This window comes from Tetrao urogallus (assembly GCF_951394365.1).
Source record: "Tetrao urogallus genome assembly, chromosome: 3".
Lineage (NCBI taxonomy): Eukaryota > Metazoa > Chordata > Aves > Galliformes > Phasianidae > Tetrao > Tetrao urogallus.
Genome location: NC_136815.1, coordinates 66870703 through 66893528, shown reverse-complemented (window position 1 = coordinate 66893528; position 22826 = coordinate 66870703). Strand labels below are relative to the sequence as shown.

At 39.9% G+C, this 22826-nt stretch overlaps 1 protein-coding gene across 1 annotated transcript in view; it reads left to right on the top strand.

Annotated features, from left to right (window-relative positions):
• Positions 1-5263, top strand: part of SPMIP7 (sperm microtubule inner protein 7) — a gene marked incomplete at both ends in the record, with an annotated part of 33999 nt that extends 28736 nt beyond the window's left edge. The window contains one exon of the mRNA XM_079533898.1: positions 5084-5263. Within this exon, the coding sequence (XP_079390024.1) occupies positions 5084-5263 (180 nt within the window). The remainder of the gene's footprint in view (positions 1-5083) is intronic.
• Between the last annotated feature and the right edge of the window lie 17563 nt (positions 5264-22826).

The window sequence follows — 22826 nt, the reverse complement described above, 5'->3', positions numbered from 1 at the left end:
TGGTGATCCTAGCCTGAAATCTTGAAAATGACTGGAGAAAATTGGTACTTGTAGAGGAGACAGAAAGAAAAAGCCTGTAATAACTGCAAAGTTTGTTTTGTTTCATTGTAGATGGAAGCATTTTTCATTTAATAAAATGCAATTAAAAACAGAATAACATCATAAATATGTAAATATTTATAAATAAAAATTTGTGCTGCTTTAAGGAATTGTTTAAGATAGAGTATGATGTACTTGGAGCAGAGAATAAAACATTTAAGCGGAGTATTCCCTTCCACTTGTGGCTAAAAGCCACTTGTCTGAAGTCTGAGCATCTCTCAGCCTCTGCCATCTTTTCTCTCCCTCAGCCATTGCCAGGCCAAGGCACCTTGTCTAATGCATTAGGACGGAGTTTTCCCTAAAGTGAAAGAAGATCAAACAATGGTGTGAAGTATATTTGGAGTGCACGTCCCAGATATATTTGCTTCCAAAATACTGACACATCCTATTCTGTGAAGCAGGACTCATCCATGTGCACTTAGAAAACATAGCTGCTGGTTTTGTAGTACAGACTGAGGACACTCCTTGTCTTGTGCATACTGTGACTGCTTCTGCCCGTATACTGACAGTAAGAAGTCAAGACTGCACCTCATGTCTTCTCTGAGATCAGCCTGAGGAAATGTGTCTCAACAAAGGCTGAGAAGGAAAATAACCGCCCAAATCATCCCTCATTCATTACGTTTGATTTTCATTATTTTCATTGGAGGTTTCTCAGAGGAACATCACTCAGGCCTAAGTGTAGTTGTCTATGGGACCTGACAAAAGCATTGTTGCTATTGTGTGCTCATTACTAAGCCTAGAAATGAGGATATGATGTAATGAGCATACTAATTCCAGTAATAATCATACCTAGTATATTTATTACATGTATACATGCAGATCCTTGACGTCAAAGGCAGTTCCACTGACCAGTGGTTTCATTTGCCTTGGGAGCATCATTGACTCAACAACTGGATAACATCAGAGCGCTGCCAGTGGCATTCCTTTCAACATACCTTAGACTGCAAACTTCAGAAAGTGTCCTCTCTCTGCCACCATTAAAAATATATTAATCAGGTTCCATCTTTAAATAAAAGGCTTTGTATGCCTCCCTGTTGCCATTCCCCGTGAAACAATTCTGTACGTGTAAATGATATGTAAAGTCATTAGGTTTGGATTTTGCCAGGAATTCCTTCAGCATTTTCACAGTTGGACTACAAAATGAAATTTCCAGGACTTTCTAATAAGGAGATAACACACACACAGTAAGAAGGAATTCAATGGAACCATTCACAAGAATAAAATTACATTTGTGCTTCTCTCGTCTTTGTGCAGGCCTTTGATTCGAGAAATTATCCCTATGGAATGGATTACTTATAGACAAAGCCAATACTCAGCACTTTGCTGTCAGTTTTAAAACAGTGTATACTTTGCTGAACCTTCTGGTATGAATCTTTTATGTCAACGACCATTGAAAAATAACTATATGTAAATACTGCAGTTTTGCACAGTTGGGTTCTTCAACAAGAACCTTTGAGTATGGCTTACATCCATACTCTGCACAAAATGTAAGTCAAACTCTTGACTGATAAAATTGTTTGCAGCTTTCTATTATGCTCAGTTCAGCAGTGAACACCAGTCAATTCAGGATAAAAAGTTACCCAAGACAGGAAAGCAGTTTGGTCTTGGTAACCAGACACAGACCTGAGAATTAGGGCTTTCCAATTTACCTGCATCATGCTCTCAGCTCTCTTTACGTTTACCTCCCCATTACATGCACGTAGTTTTAGTGTAATGATGAGCACTTTGTTTAAAAAAAAAAATTAAAAAATCAAGGAGGAAAAGGGATAAACAAGACCTAAGTGATGTTAGTATTATTCCCTATTGAAATTAAAACGGTACTAATTTCTTGTCTTGCAGGCTCCACATGTCTCTCACAATTTCTCCAATCATCTAGCTATAGCCCTAACCTGAAGAGCTGTTAGTGTGAAATTTCACAGATCTTTCTAGGCTTATTTCCATTTTATTTATTTTTTTTTCTGACAGCCTTGTGCGGGACAATTAAATAATTTGGGTAAGCAGTCACCCCAATCAAAATATTTTCCAGTTAATTAGCAGATCAGATATCAGTGAAAAAAGGATCTAATTGTATTATCCACCATCAGCTTGATACAATAAATATGCTAGTACATACACTTCTCATATAATGATACAGTCAGCAGACTGTAAATCTGATGAATTTATACTTAAAATAATTAGAGAATAAAGGAGAAATGACTGGAATGACTGAAGATTTTTTAGAATGCAAACCACATCACAAACATAAATGATTAAAAAGTCTTAATTAAAGCCTTGATAAAGATGCCTAAATTTGAAGTGGGCTATTTACTTTGTCAGTAAACTGGACAGAAGCCAAGCAAAAATAAAATGAGCCAAAGAAATGCAAAATTATCCACTGACTTCAGTTGCTATATGGCTTAGATTACAGCTTCCTAATGACCAGAGACTAGGTGCATAGAAGGGGATATATACCTAAAGCAGAAGTCAGATGGGATGTAATTATTCAAATCAAAAACTGAAACTAGTTCTCCCCCACAGCACAGATCAATCTGCACAGCTGCCCATGCATCCTGAAGCTGACTCTTTGGCCTCCTACCTCCTTAGGCACTGAGGCTGCCTCCACACCGGTGAATTAAAATGTGTCAGGGACAAGGGTCAAGGAACACCCAAAATCCATACTGTTCACTCTAAGAGACTCCAAAACAAGGAGGCCACACGTAAGAAGAATCAGCTACTCCTTCCAGTTTCCAAATTTATGTCTGATCTGAGATGTTTTTGGATGGGTGGAGAGAGATGCTGTAGAGCATGAACCGGACCTATGCCAGGGACCACGCTAACTATTAATAATAATACTGCTGGAGCAGTTGCACAGCTAGGAATATTCCCTGAGAGTGTTTAATTTGGTTACGTAAACACAGAGAAATTTGCTTCTGAGCTTGCACAGAATTAGCTGGCACAGTGCATGCGTAAGCCAGAACAAATTCTAGAAACCAGTAATAACAGTAAAGAAACAGCTGCCCAAAATCAGCCTGTCACCTAGGAGATAAGATTTCTCCCCTGGATCCTCTCCAATTTATCCATAGTGACCTCTTTTATCCCCATGTCCTGCTGAATCCTTTTAGACAAGGCCATTAAAGAACATTCCTATCACAAAAGTTAGAGGTGGGAAAGAGGGATAGAAGGGAAAGTTGAGTTGCTTCCCCAAGTTGTTTTTAATTAGAAATTGTTGAATTATTTTGTCTTAAAGGCTATATTCATCCGTAAGCAATAAGTTTATTTTATACAGACATGCACGTGTCGGTATCTGTACACACACACACACGTGTGCCTTTGTGTGAATCTATGCATGTATACATAGGGGTGTATGTCCTACTGGTTTGGTTAAAGTGCCTGCATACCTGCTTTCGCCTGCCCCTGCAGTTCCTGCCTTTCTTTAGACTCTTTGATCCACATTCCCTTTTTCTAAATTAGGGATATGGTTTCGCCTGGGAATACCTCAAAATTTGATCCCCCATTTTAGAGCAGTTATACTCTTTATTTATTTATTTATTTTCATTTGGCTCAGAACACTCATTATAAGAGAAGTTACTTATATACTCATTTTTTAACTGCCCTGGGAGCAATAAGTTACTTTGCAATCCTAAACCTCTTTCCCAAGAGGCAGTTCTGTTGTATGGATGCTATTTTTCAGCCCAGGACAGGATATCCATTGACTTGCAACAACTAACCTGCTTCCATGCACTGCTCGCTGGCAATGTGCCATGAATTCCCTTTCTATCAGCTATGCCTCACTCTAATCCATCTTTCAAGTCAGCTAATGAAATGCAGTGCTACAGTCCAGACTTGTTTTAAAAAAAAGAAAGAAAGAAAAGAAAAGAAAAGAAAACCACCCCAAGCCTTGAGTACTGAATAGCTGGGAGAGAAAGACTAATATGACAGAGACGGTCTCCTGTCATATTTGTAAAACTTTCCCAGGAAGGAAATCCTGTCAACTTTCAAAAGTTCTTCATCTGTACAGACATTTCAGTTAGAGCTGTGTTTTTGTGTATAATAAATTGCTTCTAGTTGGCTGAAAATCATTTTTAGCTCTTATCTCTGTGATCAGTTACCTATGCTGTTCTTTAATGGCCTTCACCTCATTATGCAACTAGTCATTAAAAGCTTAGTATCCAGTACAATGGTAGCTTATGTAAAGTGATCTATGAGAGCTTTATATAGGCTTACCAGCCGCAACCTTAATTTTACTCATTCGTCTTAATTTTTTGTAATCATTTTTTGTAAAGAGGGTATAATGTCAGGCATGCTTCCCTGCTACTGACAGATCCAATCTAGCAGATAATTACCATAAGGAAATTGATGCTTTAGTGTGCAGGGGAGAATTTAATTTACTCAGACATCCTACAGTACAATGCATTCCAAAAGATATGAGGATTTAAGTTTTTAAGAAATTAAATTTCACTATTTAACATGATTACTTATGTTGAACATCATTAACTAGCTTTTTTTTTTATTTTTAACTGTTTGATATAATTACAAGAAAAGTTTTTTGGTCTAAAATCCAAAGTCATCTTTAAATAAGGGTTAAGGACCCATGAAGTATTAAAAAAAGAGAGTTGCGTTCTTTCTCTCCCCCTCTCAAACACCATCCTCCCAGCAGCAGCATTAAAAAATCTATAGAGATTAACTGAGCCAATACTTGAACTATAGAGCTTTTTCCAATGATGTTTTAATAGATCCTTTGTTATCGGCCTATTCCACTTCCACTCCATTGGTCAGGAAAGATTCTTTAGTTCTATTCACAAACACAAATTACTTAGAACATTTCAAAAATGTTAGAACCGTGAAGGAGTTGCTGAGATCCCAATTAAGCAAGATGATTAACTTATGCTTAATTTTGAGTGCTTGATAACTTCCAGAGAAATCTATAGGTTTTAGCATTATATTAACTCAATTAACCTCTGTAAACAGATTTATTTTCCATATGAAAATTTTCCTTCTTGCACAGAATGCAACAAGGAAGGCCCAAAATGATGAGTCTTTTGAAAACCAAACTTCAGAAATGATGCTGGCCAGGGCCTTGACTGACACCCCAGAAATGCAGTCTGGACAAGGGTCTTTGCCCTACTCCCAAACTCAACAAAGGCAATGGATATCTCATCACCAGCAGTTTGACAAGTGTTTCTAGATGCTCCACAGAGGGCTTCTGATCGGGCAGAGTTTTCTCTTATTCTTTATTATTAAAATAAAAGGCATTCAAGAAATAAAGAATTTTTTTCACTAAGGTCATTGATGCCTCAGATAATCAACTCTGAAATAGCGTCTGTATTTTCTCAAAAGATCTTTGCCGAGCATGCACTTTTCATATCTGCAAAAGAGAAGGTAAGAAACTGTAAATAGGATAAGAGAATTATATGACTCAGTATTATTTCTAAAATAAAGGGTCATGCCATTTTTAGTTACACTGATAGATACACAAATGTTAAATGGAAAGAGTATAATGTCAGCAATGACATCAGCACTCACTCCGAAGAAGTCGTTTTTTAGAAGAACTGCACTTATAAGAATGCCTCAAAATACAGAAAAGAATCTGTAAATAACAGCGGAAGCTCAGAGGATGTGAAGCTGTGTTCTTATGCCATCTGCACATCACTTGAGTCACCATCTCGCACAGGCCATGGCTTACCTTAGGAGAATGGCTAATGGAGATGGAGGAAAAAAGAAGGTCAGTGGCTGTAACAGGCACTGGCAGCTGTGATACTCTATTTAGGTTATTTCTTGTCAAAGTAAGCAGGTCCATTTACACTGGAAAGTATTTTCTCCTCAGTTTTGAGTCCCCCAGTAGAAGATATTGACCCACTAGAGAAAGTCCACGTAAGGGCTACAAAAATGATCTGAGGAATGGTGCACATCTCCTATGAAGAAAGACTGAACGAGTTGGGGTTCTTCAGTTTGGAGAAGGCTCAACAAAGACCTCATTGCTGCCTTTCAGTACTTAAAGAACAACAAAGACTTTTTTACAAGAGCCATTAGTGATAGGACAAGGGGCAGCAGTTGTAAATAAAAAGAGAATACATCCAGATTAGGTACAAGGAAGAAATTCTTCATGATCAGGGTGATGAGGCACTGGAACAGGTTGCTCAGAGAAGTTGTGGATGCCTCATCCTCTGGAAGGGCTCAAGGCCAGGTTGGATGGGGCTTTGAGCAAACTGGTCTAGTGGAACATGTCCCTGCCCATTGCAAAGTGGTTGGAACCCCGTAATCCCTCCCAGCACAAACCTCTCTATGTTTCTGTGATTTTATCAGCAAAATTCTTCCACAGAATTTCTTAGGGGGAAAAAAAAAAAGAAAAAGAAAAAGAAAAAAAGAAAAAAAACAGAAATGCAATAGTTTAAAAGCATTTCTCTTTCTGAAGCTTACCAAATGTCCAACAGCTTGCATAAAAATCTCCTGCTCTGAGAAGAGATCCTGCCTCTTAGTTATCCGCCCAAACACTGAGAATGGCTTGTCCATAGTTCAGAAGGGAGCATTAACAGCTGAGGAGTTTAGTGAAAGGGATGATATATTTATCATCTGTGCAAGCACACCTAGCCTTCCATCTTACAAGTGTTTGCAGACTTGAAAAAAAATCCCAGTTTTAAAACTTTCAAAACAAGTAGGAGAAAAACTATGAAATTAAGCAAGCTCTCAATCAGTAGTCATGATTGTAACTCCTGAATCATGCTTCACCTTAGACTGTCTGGACAGGAATTTGCCTAGTCTATGACATCCCAGCTCTGCCTTTGCCAAGCACCACATCCTCTTGATCCTATGATTCATACAATTCACTGTAGACACTTTTCAAACTTACGTGTAAAGTGTCTTTAGGTGCACATTCATACATAATCACATATATTTTAACTATGCATTTATATAGATGTATATATGTAGTATAAAAAGTATATTTTGTACACTAAATAAAACAAAGGATATAAAATACACGCCCATTTCAGTTGTTTTCTAAGGCCGGCTCAGAAGTATGTCACTGTTGAATCTAAATCAGTAGCATCAGAACATAGGAAATATTCTGTTCTTTTAAGAGACTTCTTTTTATGATGATTTTTTCATCTACGCCATCCCAAAAGCTGTGAAAAAAAAACTGTGAGTTTTGTTTTGTTTTGTTTTTTTTTTTTGACACATAGAAGTTTGTTTTCTTTTCCCCTTATACTCAGAAGACAGTTTTACCACACATTTCCAAAAAGTTGTAGCTTCAGATATAGGCCAGGTATGGAAATTTTTAACCTGAATGGTGAGAGTTTAAGAGTGGTTTAGGTGGGTGACTGACAGAGAAGAGTGGGTTAGGATGGAAATTTTTATGCAACACTGGCAGACACGTAGGGGGGTGCCACTGATGTAATAGACTGGGTTTATTAATGTGAATATTTAGCTCAGTGTGCCATACCCTTTTAGCAGCAAACAAAAACCCTAACTTCAACTGGAAGATCATGGGCCTCCTCTCCTCTCCTCTCCTCTCCTCTCCTCTCCTCTCCTCTCCTCTCCTCTCCTCTCCTCTCCTCTCCTCTCCTCTCCTCTCCTCTCCTCTCCTCTCCTCTCCTCTCCTCTCCTCTCCTCTCCTCTCCTCTCCTCTCCTCTCCTCTCCTCTCCTCTCCTCTCCTCTCCTCTCCTCTCCTCTCCTCTCCTCTCCTCTCCTCTCCTCTCCTCTCCTCTCCTCTCCTCTCCTCTCCTCTCCTCTCCTCTCCTCTCCTCTCCTCTCCTCTTTTTATTTTCTTTTTGCTGAAAGGGTGAGCATTTCAATGTCCCTTATTTCAGTAAGAGCAGGAAAAACCTTATCTGCTGAATGGGCCATGGGACAGGAAAAAATATTTCTTGTTTTATCACCCAAGGCTTTTGTGCAATTGGAATTCAGAAGACGTCAGGGTATCACACATGAAGCAAGTAAACAGCAACTGTTTTACTACAGTGCAGGCAGAGCACATCCAAAATGGGGGAAACATTAAATAAAAAACATTAGCCCAAGGCTTCAGTTGGGTTTAACAAGTTTTGAGCAAAAGCTGTTGTCACACCTCTGAAGAAAGTGATGCCATGTTCATCTTTCCCCAGCAAAGGTTGGACATACTTTAACTAAGAGATCGTACTCCAGGATGCCATCTTGATAGAGCTGCGTGGGGGAGATCTTATCTCTACACACCATCAGCAGCCAAGGGATACCCAGAGAAAGCTCCATTTTGGGTACAGAATGAGTTCAGGGACACTCTTTGGGAGAGTCTCTGTAAGACGGTGTCTGGACCCTGAGAGCACTTTTAATGGCACCCTGAGCAGCCTCGTCTGGAGACTCCTACTTGCCTCAGTTTTGGACAATGGAAAGAGGGAAGGAAAGTTCACTTTTTTGTGTCTTTCTCCCTTTTTGACCTATGAATCATAGAAAGCAGATGTAATTTTTATTTACTTCAGTCATATGTTGCCTTTGAGACTTTGGAAAGAAGATAAAATTTGAGAGTTGCCTCAAGGGGACACCTCATTCCCTCGTGTCACCTTGTCACTGAGTTAGGTCGAGGGCACAGCCCAGGGAGAGGCGGCCCTGGTCAGGCCAGCACCCAGCTGGTTTGGTGCAGTTCTGAGGGCCCAGGGAGCTCTGTACAGTTTCATCCCCAGCTGCATAGAGCAGGATTCACTCTGGAGGCAGCACATGAGGCACTGTGGGTCCAGCTCTGGCGCAAACAGAGTAAAGGGCTGCATCTGCCTGTTAAACACTGCAGACAGTACAGATCTTCGTGCTGTTGGAAGGTATGTGTTCTATACTGGGTCTGCAAAAAGATTTTTCAAAAGTTAATATCAAATTAGTTTTGAAAAAAGAAAAAAGACGCTGTAACAGATCTATCCTTAAGGCTTTCTCAAAGTTAAATAGGTATATTGATTCTGTTTTCCTGTCACTAAGTAAATCAATTTGTAGCTTTTGATTTAATAATTATGTTTCATTATAACTGAAGCTGTCCAGTATAACAGGTGGGCTTTTTTTTTTTAATTCCTCTCAGAAGCTCAGTTGTGACATCTTCTGCTGTTGGTATTTCAGCAGTGATGGTGAGGGAAAGTACAGGAAAATGCGGTCCTTTTTCAAAGCGATCGCAGTCACAGGATCTAATCGTACAAACAATGTTGAATGTGCTAAGTTACACCACATTAGCTGTTTCTGATAATTGTAATAATATTACTCACTGGGAACCATTGCTGCTTTCTCCCATGACATTATCAGCACAGCCAGGCTGCCAAGCCCTTGCATACCACACAGTTGCTCCAGAAAAAAAAAAAAAAAAAAAAGGGAGGGAATTTGGCTATGGCAAACATTTGACATGGCCTTCCTCCCTGATTTGTAATTAATTGTCTACAAATTCCTTACTCCAGGAAGAAGCAGTAAGGGAAGATCAAGGTTTGGGGTAGGACAGGAAATGAGTATGCTAACACTGTGGGAGAGACTGTAACCAAAACTGGGGACCTTGACAACTTTAGAGAGAAGGAGATGCGGTTGGAAAATATGACTGGAGGAAGACGTGGAGAAGAGGATAAAAGTGCTGGTGACAGCAGTGGAACAATGAAGGAAAGGGATGTAGACATACATGTGAATTAAGGATCAGAGCACAAACGTCTCTTCCTCAAAGGACCGGAGCTCATGTCTGAGTGTATGAACAGGAAGGAAAAGATGGGTGTAGGGGTATTAGGGGAAATTTTGATTCTATTAAGGTCCCAAACAAAACTTGCATGGTTTTACCAGTAGATGGTCTTAGATTTGCAAGAAAAGAAAAAAAAGGAAAAAAAAGATACATAGAAACTTTACTACTGTTGAATCCACTGGTAATCAACAAGTGCAGAACTGGAAAAAGGCCAACTGACTGAAAGTCATGTACAAATTATCTAGAGAAAACTACTGAGAATTTCATAAAATAATTATAAAAAAAAAAAAACAAAAAAAAACCTCACTAAGCTGCCTAAAATTTCCTGGAGCTAGATGCAGAAAGAGGTCTGGGGGTTTGTTTCGTTTTCCACATGGTGTATTAGCCTCAGGAAGCAAATGAACATCATATATCTGGGAACTACAAGGGGAAAAGACTGTGCTTCTGTCACAGAAGCCATCATTCTGTAACACCTGTAGCAGTAAACTGTATGCCTTGTGTTTTGAACTCCAGAAGTCAAAGCAAAGACTATTTATGACTGAATAGCCAGGCATGCACCATACGTAGGAGCTGGAAAAAGAATTGCTCAAATAAGCTATATGACTAATGCTTTGATGTAATAGAGAGTTCATTGTTGTGGCCTAAAGTCTTATCTCTTCCTCATACAAAGAGATGACTTTATAATCATGATGAAAAACACAATTCCTCAAGAGAGGTCTGTCCTTATTTAGCATTCATTTGTCCAATTAAATATTCTCATTTATTTGAGTCAGGACTTGACTTAATTGCAGTGTTGTCAACCAGTAGAAAGGCTGGTGATGTTTTCATTGAGCTTGGAACAGACCCATTCACTGGCAGGCAGATCAGGTACCGTAACCATGAACTTCACTGAAATCAGCGCCAAAGGTATATTGTCATGCTATGATATCAATTGATAAAGAAGACAATTCAGCTAATTTCTCACTAAAGGCAAAGAATTCAGGTAGTGAAATCTCTGGAATAGTTGTTCTGATACAAGCCATGCAAATAAGTGCAGTTGTTTGACAGTGGGAAGTGAAAAAGGAATCAGATAGATGGTTGATAGCTAGATAGTAAGTAACAGATAGAGAACTGCTTGTGACAGTTCTTCCAAGGAAAACTCAGTTATTTTTTAAAGTTAATATGTCTAAATAACTAAATAAGGGAAAAGATTAAAATACACTACAATTCTCCTTGCTCTCTAGTATCTTGCTACTTCCCTTAAGTATGAGTATTCACTCACATTAATATTCACTTTCTTCCTCTTCTGTAGGAAATTTGATGTACCCATGATCTTGATGACTTCTATTTTCAAAGAAATGTCCTGCAAATGAAGATGTTAAAGTGAATTGTCATAATCTTCAGTTTGCAGATATCTTAAAGAACACAGAAAGGTTTCTTGTATGAACTCAAATAGATGTCTTAGAGCCTGACAAGAAAGAATCTAGTCAATAAATGTATACTGAGTAGTCATCGAGTCACATGGAGTCACTGAGCCCACTAAAAACGGAGCGTGTGATTAAGACAGGTTTATATGCAAATGGACTGAGAAGGAACTGATTATTATCATTAAGGGACTTTAGCCAGAGAATTGGGTTTGAGTCCTCAAAGTTGAAGAAAACTTAGATGCTCTGGCAGAGTCCTGTAAATATTTAGTTAACATGAAGGTTGCTTACCTTCTGTAGACAAGCTTTGCTTAAGTCCCTGATTCAGAAATAGTCAAAGCATTCTGGAATTCCAGACGGAAACTGGCAAGAAGAATGTTTTCTCCTTGTAACAAAATTGCATTATGGTCTCCTAGTCTGAGCTTGTATCTGCACTCTCCTCCTTCGTAACTTTTCCAAGTCCTTGGCAGATGCTGCTCTGTATGGAGTCCTATGCAAGAACACCTGATTTTTCTGCATGTACTGTGTAGACATTTGGGGTGGACAACTTAGAGCAGTAAACTCTACTAGATTGCAATGTGAGCCTTTGTTCTGTAACTTTGTCCTTTCATCTGTGTGTCTTGATTCTCCATCTGGTGACAGAAGTACTTCCTGGTATTGAACATTTTTTTCAGAGAAACTGATTACTTCCTGAGGTTTTATGAACTGAAACTAGACTACAGATGTTGGATAAATGTCCTAGATGGTGACTCATTCCAGTTGGGTACACAGTGAGGAGTAGCATGCAGCTTTAAAGATCAGTCATTTGTATCCAGTAATTAATATCTCTAGTTTCAAGATTACTGACATAAGAGCATCTGTGTTCATTCCAGAGCAAAGAGAATCAAAGCAATATGAGAGAAGAAAAGATACATATTTAGCTATACTCATTTCTCTTAATTTGACTATGACAAAATTACACATTTATGCAAAGCACAAATATCCATGGCCACTCAGCTTCACTGCTGACCTAAACTGACAGGGCTTCCCATGAAGCTGCTTTGAAAAGCACCTTGCCTTCCCGTATATCTACTCTTGCGTTCTTCATCAAGCTGGTTTGCACTCTTCTGTACAAGAGCGCCAAGGAAAGACTGAGATCTTTATATCAGAGAAGCCTTAAGCTGGAGTGGATCCAGTAAAATAGCTCTGCTGTGCTGACTGCCCTGGGAAAGCAGGGCTATGGTGGTGAAGTGCTGTGTAAAGAAGATTCCTTCCAGCTAGGAAAATCAGTTGAGCCCAGTGCAAGCTGAATGGGTGCTGTGCATTGCAATCTCGATGTGCTGTGTGTGATTGAAGCCCCAGTCCTTCCTTGATTGATTGAATTTTTCCTAGACCTAGGAATAATTTCTAAACACTGATTTCCTCAAACTGCCTCTCTTTTTAAGATAACCAGATATAAGCTTGGAGTTGATAGTAAATAATGTAGTGTTTTGTCTCTCTGTATTTTGAATAGAAGATAATTAATGATGAAGGAACAGTTAAAGGGCTTCTGGGACATTCTGAAAGCTATCTAAATTTTAATAGTAGAAATCTTACAAAATCCTGCTACCTACTGAAATTCTCACTACTTCCTTCTTTCTGACAGCCTGATATATTTCTAGAAAAATCTTTCCCACAGTATTTTTTCAGATGCATTTCCTAAACCAAGAAGGATGTAGCACAGATTACTTCTCAAGAAGTGTGAGTAGAGGAAAGCACATTGCCCCCGCCCCCCCAGCCCCCTTTATTTTCAGGGAAATCCTTGCCTTCAAAAGCAAATACAGATAGTCATTTAGATTTTTAGGGTGCCATTTGCACTGTAGAAATTCCTGGAAGAGATGTGGTACACTGAAACACTTGTGTTAAACTTTCAAAACTTCAAAATATTTAAAATAGTGGCAGGCTGTTCTGGAAGTAAAAATTTGAGGTTTTTCCATCTCCACAAACCAATAAAACTGCATTTTACTCTGGGAAATACGCAGTCAAAATTGACTTTTTTCATCTTGTAGATAAATGTTTGTGATAAGCGTAAATAGAAATGAACAAAGAAACAGATTCACATCTTGGCATCGAGAGTACTTGATCTGAATCTAGCAGATTCAAATTTTGTGATCAAGCTTTTTTCCTTGGTTAGCCTCACATTTCATCCATTTTCTCATTGCTCTGCTTATATGATAGCAGGATGCAATCGGAGATGGAAGCTCTGTTTCTGATACTGATCTACTTCTACAGAGCAGATGTAGGTTGCTCCAAAAGTAGTGTCTCGTATTTATTTCCATGGAAGCTACAACTGAAACAAAGAGCACATTAACACTATTTGATACAGTGACTTCTCAGCCTATTTTTCAGTGCAGTCACCACCTTTAGCTATGCTTTTTTGCCAGCAATGAGCAGTATCCTGCATGCTATACTTGCAACAATCTGTACCAGCGGAGATAACCCATTGTTGCCATTGCCTCTGCTGAAACACACCACCCCCCCCCTCAGTGTGCTCACATCCACTGTTTGGTCTCATTGATGTTCAGCAACTGTCAGTGAATGTCAGTGGGTGCCATTTTTTCTGCACTGAGGAGTTCAATGACACAATTTTCTCCCTATGAACTTCTAAGTCAGATGCCATTCTGTCAGATTGCCCCTCTGCTGTCACATGGACACAAAATTCCAATTTTTAGCTCTCTCACTCTACAAAATTGCCACATGGGGGAAGACATACTCTAAAATAGAGGTTATTGTACTGAGCATCATCAAATTCAAGAAAACCTATATATCAAATGGCTTTTAGGGAAGTAATGATCCTTATCAATGCAGTGGAGGAAAATAATATATTGTTTACTAAAAATATTCCCTGAAAGTCAAGTGTGGCTTTCAATTATATATTTATTCCTACAAAAGGTATCTACAAAATATAGAGGTTCCCCTTATATCAGCTTATATCCTGTTGATAGCTGAAATAGCATCAGGCCCATTTATTAGTTTCTAGTGGTTAAACTGAAAATGTTGGTCTCATAAAATGTACTACAAACACTATCTCAATTGTAACTTTGCTGTTCAATGGTACACAGACTGTTTAGATGGTTGAGAATGCTATTTCCCAGCACTGGGACATGTTGCATTTGGCAATCATTTATTCCAGTCTGCTTCGAGGATATGAAGAAAGATTTTACCAAAGTAATCCCTAAGTAAAAACAGGAAACAAAATGATTAATACAAAAGCTTTGGATTACAGAATGAACGAGCTTTATTATACCTGAAGAGAGGATGGGGTGATTGCATGTTTCTACCTCTATAGGGAAATAAATGTTTGTTCTTTCCACACACAAAGATGGTGGGAAAATTACATGGGATTGATTTCATGAGTCTGGAAATGAGCCCTGGTGTTGAGAATGACTTCACAGCCCGAACTCTGGATATATTTGGCAGTGTAGACTTAAGAACCCCTTACTCCCAGCAAAGACTCTTCTGCCAGTGGTTTCAGCACAAAGGGGGTTTGGCTTGGAAAGGAGGAGTTGTGATATAATGAAGTCCCACTATGGAGTGGAAAAAAAGTGGATTTGTTTCCATCTGGAACAGGATAGTTTGTAGGAAAAAGAAGATGAAAGTCTGTGCAATTATTTCTCTTGATTCCTCTGTAGAGCTATGCAAAACGATTGTAAAATACAGGTTTAGCCAATGTCAGATTAACACAGTGCTGCAATTTTATCCTTTTTCCAGTACCTACCCTATCTGTAGAGATTTAATAGTTGGTCTTTTGGACTTTTCAGCCTCAAGGACACAAGGATTCTGAGACTGTGCTCTTACACCACCTTAGGAAGCGTGCAAACCATTGTGGTTTTCAGCTAAACTTGACATGAGGCAGGGACCACAGTTGAGTTGTGTTCCTATAAGCCTTTCTGAAGAATTCATGCTTGTGCAGAGAAAAGAGCTCGAGATTAATACCTGAAGTGAAAACAGAGGAAAGTGAGCCATTATGTTGCCTAATGGCAGCAGGAGTGACACAGATGTGTGCAGGAAAATCTAGGTGGCATATGGGGGTGCTGGGGTTTTTAGGAGTGGAGTGTTTGAAAACAGGATATTTAATTCCAGAAATGATGCTTCATGCTCAAAGAAACTCTTAAAATGTTTTTTAAAAATCCAAACTAAACCTCCTGTTCCTTTTTTTACATGACCTTTCCCTGCCCACTTAACCATGCTGTGACAACATGGAGTTAGCAGCTTGGGTGGGCTGTACGGTTCCTTCAGGAAGATTTTAACCATTCTAACCATTGGAAAAATAAATTAGAACTCTCATGTGTAGATGCAATGAACTGAAACTGTTACATGCTGGTCTCAGAATAAAGCATGAGACCACAAAACCTGTTTTTTTAAGTCTCACCAGTAATAGCCTCACTGCTGAAGCAAACAGAAAATGTGTTGGCTGGGCAGATAGAGAACCTTAGAGTACCTATGAAACTGTGACTCAGCACACTGAATCTACTACTGTTTTACAAGAAGATGCTGACTCATTTACTAATTGCATGTCAGTGGCAAAGCAGCCAAAAAGCATTTACTCTCTTCCTCCTGAAAGACTTAGACATTACTATTGGTAGTGACCATGAGCAAAGAAGGGTCAGAAATATTTTTTGGGAATACAAATGATTCTATGCTCTCCAAAACTTGTTGGCCCGTTGGGAATTACAGACAGCTTTCAGTAATAAAATCAATAGTAACAAGAGAGATGCTGGAAAAAACTCGTTTGATTCTGGATGCATGTTTTTTTGCTGGGCAGTGAGAAAAGTCTTAATTTGAAAGAGATTGATCTGATCAAACTTTGCATGTCATCCTGATAAGCCATTAGAGATGAGGAAAGGAAGCAGCCAGAAACAGATCTGAGTTATTCTTCCTGCTGTTTGATGCTTTTTTAAGGCAAGCCAACTAGTTAGAACTAGCTTTTCTTCTTCTTCATGGCAGCAAAAAGATAATGTATGTCCCTGCAGAGATCTACTGAACTCAGTAAATGTCTATTCCGATGCATTTGTTAAGGTTTTTATGTGAGATTAATGCTTTTCCATCAAAAATAACTTGCCAACCTTGAGTTATTTTCTTTAGATTTCCTAACAGTGCATGCACTAAAAAGCAGGAAAATGCAAATTAAGCAGTCATTAGTACTCAGACTCAGTCCAGGCTGATGTATTGTTCAGCATTGTGCTTTGTTTCTTCTACCCTGGACAAGTGATGCTTCTTTTCCAACATATGGCCACCCATTCCTCCAGTTACTTCCACACAGCCCCAGGTTGACTCCAACTTCAATAATATTAGGTGTCATATAGAAACACAGGCTGACCCTCTGTGATCACAGCTTACCTAGAGAGGTCAGTAGAATAGAGGCCAAAGAAGCCCTGGACAGAAATGGTGGCTAAACATTTCTGGGTTTGCCCAGTTGGTAGGGGCCCTTTTTAAAAACCAACACCTGAGACACCTGCTATTCAGTTTATGTGCAAGAATGTCACCCCATCTGCCCCTAAAAATGTCTTGGAAAGGATGAGCTTGCTTTCACAGAACTCCTTTGGGCAAAAGCATTGCAAGGACCTGAAAGCAAAGACACGTGTTAAACTAGTATTGATACAACCTTCTCAGAACTCTCACAATGGGAATAGGTGGTGCTGCTGCCCTATGCTATGTGTTACAAAATATTTACATCAAAACCACTTTTATTTCTTGGAAATTAAACCAAAGTGGGGCAGGTATGAAAACCATGAGCAATGACAATTTGCAAGTACTGCTCTTGTTCTTCCTCTAGGCCAATGTCTGTGCCTCATAGGTAGAAAACTGTCTCCTCAGCATACTTAGTGGATTCTTTTTATTTTACTGAGAAGGGCCTCAGCTGAGCATTTTATTCCGTTTGTGCTAAAGGATCTTACTACTGCCATGCGTTCTTTTCTCTAGGCCTCACTATTGCTGCTGACTGAGAAGGAAAGCTAAGCAAGGAACAGGATGCAGGTTTCTTTAGCTGTCTGAATAGTAATGCCATGGCTGAAGACACTGGATTTTTCTGGAATAAATAGAAGGACCCGTAGTGTTAGGCAGCTGCTGAGTGGATTGGATACCACTGGCACATAAATGCTGGATTCACTTGAACCTCTGTTGAGTTCACAGCTTTTCCAGAACGTCCTGCCAAAGTGCCTCAAGTCCACTCAGTGAGACATGTGAAGCTGGGTCGCTTTTTATGTTTTTTGCTTACTGTTCCCTGAAGGGTTAATTAGCATACAGCGATAATAAGTGCTTGGTCTATTTTCTGCACTTTTTGCTGATTAAGCCTGACAAAGAGGGAAACTAAGGCAACAGGAAGATATTTGCCCAGATTCACACATCTAGTGAGGCTTAACACTATAGGCAGCTCTGCTTTGTCTGTTGACTTTTCTTTCCACATACCCCCAAAGTCCGGCTTTGGAACCCAACAATTACATTACATTGCCTCTATCGCACATTCCTGAGGACATGTACTATCTAAAAATGAGGAATATCTCCAAATATCTCAGGAGAAAAACCACTTTCTATTGAAACTGGATGGAACTTGAACAGAAAATGCATTGCTGAAGGGATTTTATCCAAAACAAAATAAATTTGTAAATGAATAAAGGCACGTACTTCCCCCTGAGAATGTCTGTGCTATATAATTGTAGTAGTTGTATAACTATGGAAGGAATTACACAGCCACAGAATATAATACATAACCAACTAATCCACTGTAGGACATACATAAGCAGGGGACAGCTATTTGGTAAGACTCAGGCAGTTTGTGCGATCTCTGCATTTGGTTTTCATGGAGTTTGTTAAGAGGTAACACAGTGGGAAACCATTGGCTGCCTCCAAGTGCTCAGAAGAAACATCAGCTGAGTGTTAAATCCATAGCATATCAGTTCATTTTATTCAGAGGAGGTGGGGAAAACAAAGATCTATGTGGGCATGCATCAGTGTCTTCTTTCCATAACTTAATTTGAGAAAATATAGCGAGCACTCGTTTTTGGATCTGATTTGTATGGAATAGCTCGAGTGTAACAGAGCTTATGCCATCTTGCCCTTGACCTTACCTTCCTACAGCAAATTTACTCTTTCTTTTTCTTTCCCCCCATGCAATGTTTCAGTGTCATCTCTTTAAATATGTGAGTTCTGCTGTGGTTATAGCAATGCTTTTACTATTACTGATTGTCAGGAACTGCTCTAAACAGCAGCCAATGCCTAAAACTCTCATCTGTGCTTTGAAAGCAGTTAGTTGCAGCCCTGTGGCTTCTGCACAGTTTTTACCATATAAAAAGCACCGTGCAATTGCTTCTCTAGTGGTCTGCTACCTGGCTTTTTATTCCGTCTTGCTTTGAAAAGCTTCAGCCTATGCTTCTTCTTGCAATGCTTCCTACCTAGCACATATTTTCCCCATGTCTTGTAGCATTGGACCCAGTGCAGAAAGCAGTGAAGCTGCAGTAGGATCTGGAGAAAATTCTACCATCACCCTGCTGCAGAAGGCCTCCACGGAAAGACAAATTCATTCTTTGGGGAGAATCTGCAGATGTTTGTGTCTCCTATGTGCTGTGCATGTTCTGTCAGGGGGTGTTGCTGGATAGAACATCCAACCAGATATTGTCTTGTTTGAGGAAGGTCTGAATGAAGAATAACGTGTTGGCAGTTCAGAACTTACCTTGCTCCATTGAGCTCCCATGGCTGTTGCCTTGCTGTTGAGTTTTCTTTCCCTACTGTTTCGCATGGTCTTTAAGTGACACGCAGGCAAAAATGAAGTGTAGCTCACAAATAGTTTCCAGAGTAAGAGTAATGGGGGGGTTTGTTTCCTGGAGATTATTTTGTAGTCAGTATGACTCAACCCTGATAAGATCAGCTTATAGCAGGATAGCTGATCATGATTTCTGAAAAAAAAAAAGAAAAAAAAAAAGAGAGAGAGAGAAAAAAGAGTGTAATTTTATGTCTTGCATTTTTCTTAGAGAATCCAGACCACTGTTACAGTCAGGGGTTGACAACTTTTAAGAATGAATGTTCAGCATTTGTGCATTACTTACTGTTTGTTGCACAGGTTGCTGAGGGGATATGGTTAACATGCTTATATTAGTGGTGCATCTGCACTTCTGTTAATGTCTGCCCCTTCCTTGTGGTCTGCAGGTTGCTGGCCAGCTTTTGCCTTCCATCTCTAGAAAGTGAATTATGTTCAGAGACGAGGCTGTAATCTCCAGCCACCTCAGGTCCTCGTGAAACACAGGCTAGGGCTCCTCCTTCCTCACTGTCACCTCTCCCAAGTCCCTCTGTATGAAGTAGGGGGCTGAAGTTCTGTATGTAATACTGAGAGAAGGAATCTCAGCCTGGGAAAAGGTTCAATGAAGTCAGTGGCAAAATGTTTCAGCAGGAGCACATTTGGGCTGTGAGAGCAGTCATCACTGTATTTTGCTGGTATTGTTTCATTAGTAAAGGGCAAGAAACTAACTATGGCAGCGCTGCATGTATGTGCCAGGGTGCTGCAAACAACCACCACCATCCCTTCTCTGGTGACACGTGTGGGGTTTGGGGAAGACAGCTTGAAATTGCCAGCACCAGGACGCCATCAGCAGACACTGCCTGTAGTGCAGCTGAAGCATCTACAAAATGATCAGAAGAACTGTGAAGAAAATGAGAACAAAAGAAGAAAAATGTGGATTTCTGTCGTTGAGATAAAATATCTCTGTGCAAAATGTCTGTTTCTGGTGTGTATTAGGAAAAATATAATGTGAAAAATTCCAGATTTTGAAATGTGTCAGTAAAAAGCTTTAAGATTGTGTAGTGTGTGTTTTTTCGCTAGTTCCTCGAGATAAAGTTTTCCCCCTAAGGTCTTTTGTTGAGTGGAACTGAGACAATCAGTATTATTATTATATGATAAATAAAACAAGCAATGTTTAAAATATAGTCTAAGTGGCATCTTCATAATTAGAGCAACGCATAGCTTTTGCTATAACTATCTTTTCCCTTTGGAGACATTAAAATGCTGTGTTCACCATTAAAAGGCCATTTGAAGATGCATGATAGTTGAACAGTTGCTCGATAGCTGGGGGCAAACCCAGAAATGCTTATGGTAAGATTGCTGGTTGTGTGAGGCACTCTGAACGTGCTCCCTACCTTGCATGGTGGAAACGTTCTCTGCCCCCACTTGCTGCCCCCCCAGTAGTGTGAGAGCTGCCTGAGCTTTGCTTTATTTAGTCAAGGCTCAGTTCTCTCCCGCCCAGGTCAGTGGGAGGTGCTGAAACCAAGATGGGAGAAATGAGTGGGAGTGAGCAGGCACATCCTGGTGCTGGGGGGCTCTGGGAAGAGGTGGGTTGTCTTGGGCAGTGTCATCCACCCAGCCCATCAGTGGGAGTGAAGGCAGAGAATGAGGCAAGGGAAAAGGAGCTGGTATTGGTGTGGAGGTGCAGTGGGGAGTTTGCTTTAGTGGGAAGCTTGAGCTGTGTGGGAAGCATGGGACTGAAAGAGGAGGGTTGGGGGAAACTGTGAATGCGTTGCAGCTCTCTTTGTGAGCTGGCAGTGTGCTGGGACCGTATCCATACAGGCTGTGTAGGAACAGTGTAGAAAAGAGTCATATGTTCCTCTAGACACATGTGGCAGAGAGGTTCCAGTGCCTGAAGGCTGGGCAAATGTTTCATTTGTAATGTGTGCTATTATTAACACCTTAGTATTTGATAAGACTGTATTCCTCAGCTCTGAGAAGTCCTTTCCCTTCTGGTTGAAATCTGATGGAAAAGACACAAATTTTAAGGGAATACTTCTCTTTCTGAACAGGGCTTTTTTGGGGGGGTTTTGTATGGGGTTGGTGTGTGTGTGTGTGTTTTAAACAAAGTAAGTTTTAAATTGCCAGTTTTCTACCTGAACTAATGATTATTATTTTCTCTGAGTTCCTTCTAGCTGAAAGGGATAATTGTTTCATAAATAGGTACAAAAGATGAATCCATGCTCTAAGCATCTCTGTCTTTGAGAATCAGCTACAAACTGTGCTTCTACTTCAGGGCAAAAGAAGCAGTGTGTTAATACTTTTAGAATAAGGGGTCTGAATTAAGATATAATAAGCAGTGAAGCTGCAGGGGAAAGTTTGCATAGCTTTGAATGGGAACTGCCATTTATTCTCACTGTAGATGATAAGTTAAACTTGATGGCTAACCATGACCACTGAACAAGGATTAAATAACTTGTACATAGCTTGTCACACGGCATTCAGAAATATTCTTTTTCTCAGGTAGATGAGTTTCTTTCTGTGGGGAATGAGTATGCACCATCTTAATTTTACAATGGGAACATGCTTCAATCACAGAAGGAAGGCTAAGTGAGGAATAGGATGCAGACTTCCTTAGCTGGAAAATACTTCTTTTCTGGGTTCCTTAGCATTTGAGGAATGCTTGTGGGTTTATATTTGACCCAGCATCCACTGGGTGAAACACTGCCCACTTCCAACTCAAGGAGCCTGAAGCACTTTTAGGGTGGAGAACAGTTATAATTTTCAGATAATTTGTATTTCAGAAGAGTATCTATACATTAATTGCATGAATTTTTCTTTCACACACAATGAGTGAAAAAAAGATTTGGTATATTGATCCAAACCTCGTGTTTTGGAATTACAAGAGAAAAATGGAAAAGGGAGAGTGGAAAAGAGGAACTGTGTTATTAGGTTGCAACTTGCATTCTTTATTCGGAATCTATTTCATTACCTCCTATTTCCTAACTACAGTGTAATGTCTTCTCCTTTCCTGTTACCCAAGCATTTTACAGAACACATCTTGCATGTCTGTCAGCAATCATGGACAACTTGACATTCTTTGCTTCTTTTTGCATGACTTGATATCGGGTCTTTTTTCAAAATAGCCCCCCATAAGCAGCATGCATCTTCCTCTTTCCATCATCACATTATACACTGAAGGGCAAGAGATGTTGCTTGCAATGAATTTCCATTTGCATGCCTTTGGACTCAGCTGCCACTCTTGGCTGTTCTGAGTTGCCAGCTGTGTGGGACAGCCTGTGCCATCCCCAGCATCACGAGGAAATCATTTTGTGCCAGTATCTTCCAAGAAAGTGTTTTAACTGACAGATTTTTGACATCCACTCTTAAACTTGGAAAGATGGCTTCGCTTTCCCCCTGCAGATTCTGTTCCTCTGAGGCCCTGCTGCATCCCTACAGGCAGCTACTTTACCAGCTTCAAGCTGCTCTAGCACATGGCTGCACTCCACCCTGACTCCTATGTGAGACACAGAGGTGTGTCGTCAGAAGGTAATACATCCCTCTCCTTTTCCACAACCCTCTGCTTCTTAGCCCTCAGTATGCCCTGCCCAGAGTGTCTGTCATCACTCCTAGCCTAGCAAGACAGAGCCTTACCTGCATACTAGAGCATTTTGGTTCCAGTGTTTTTCTTTCTGTTTTTTATGATTTTTCCACTTCATACACACACACATTCTCTGCCAGGCTGCATTTGCCCTGCTACAGGGGCTTTTTTTCTCCTCTGGAATGAGTTAGTCCCTCTTAGAGTTTGCATTTTCTTGATCAGTACAGCTAAACTTGTTATTTGGAATTCCTCTCAAGTAAGGCTCATTTCTTGTATGATTCTTAAAATTAAGAAAACCTCTTTAATGTCTCAAAGGTGATTCGGATGCCCAATTCTGCCAGTGATCACTGCAG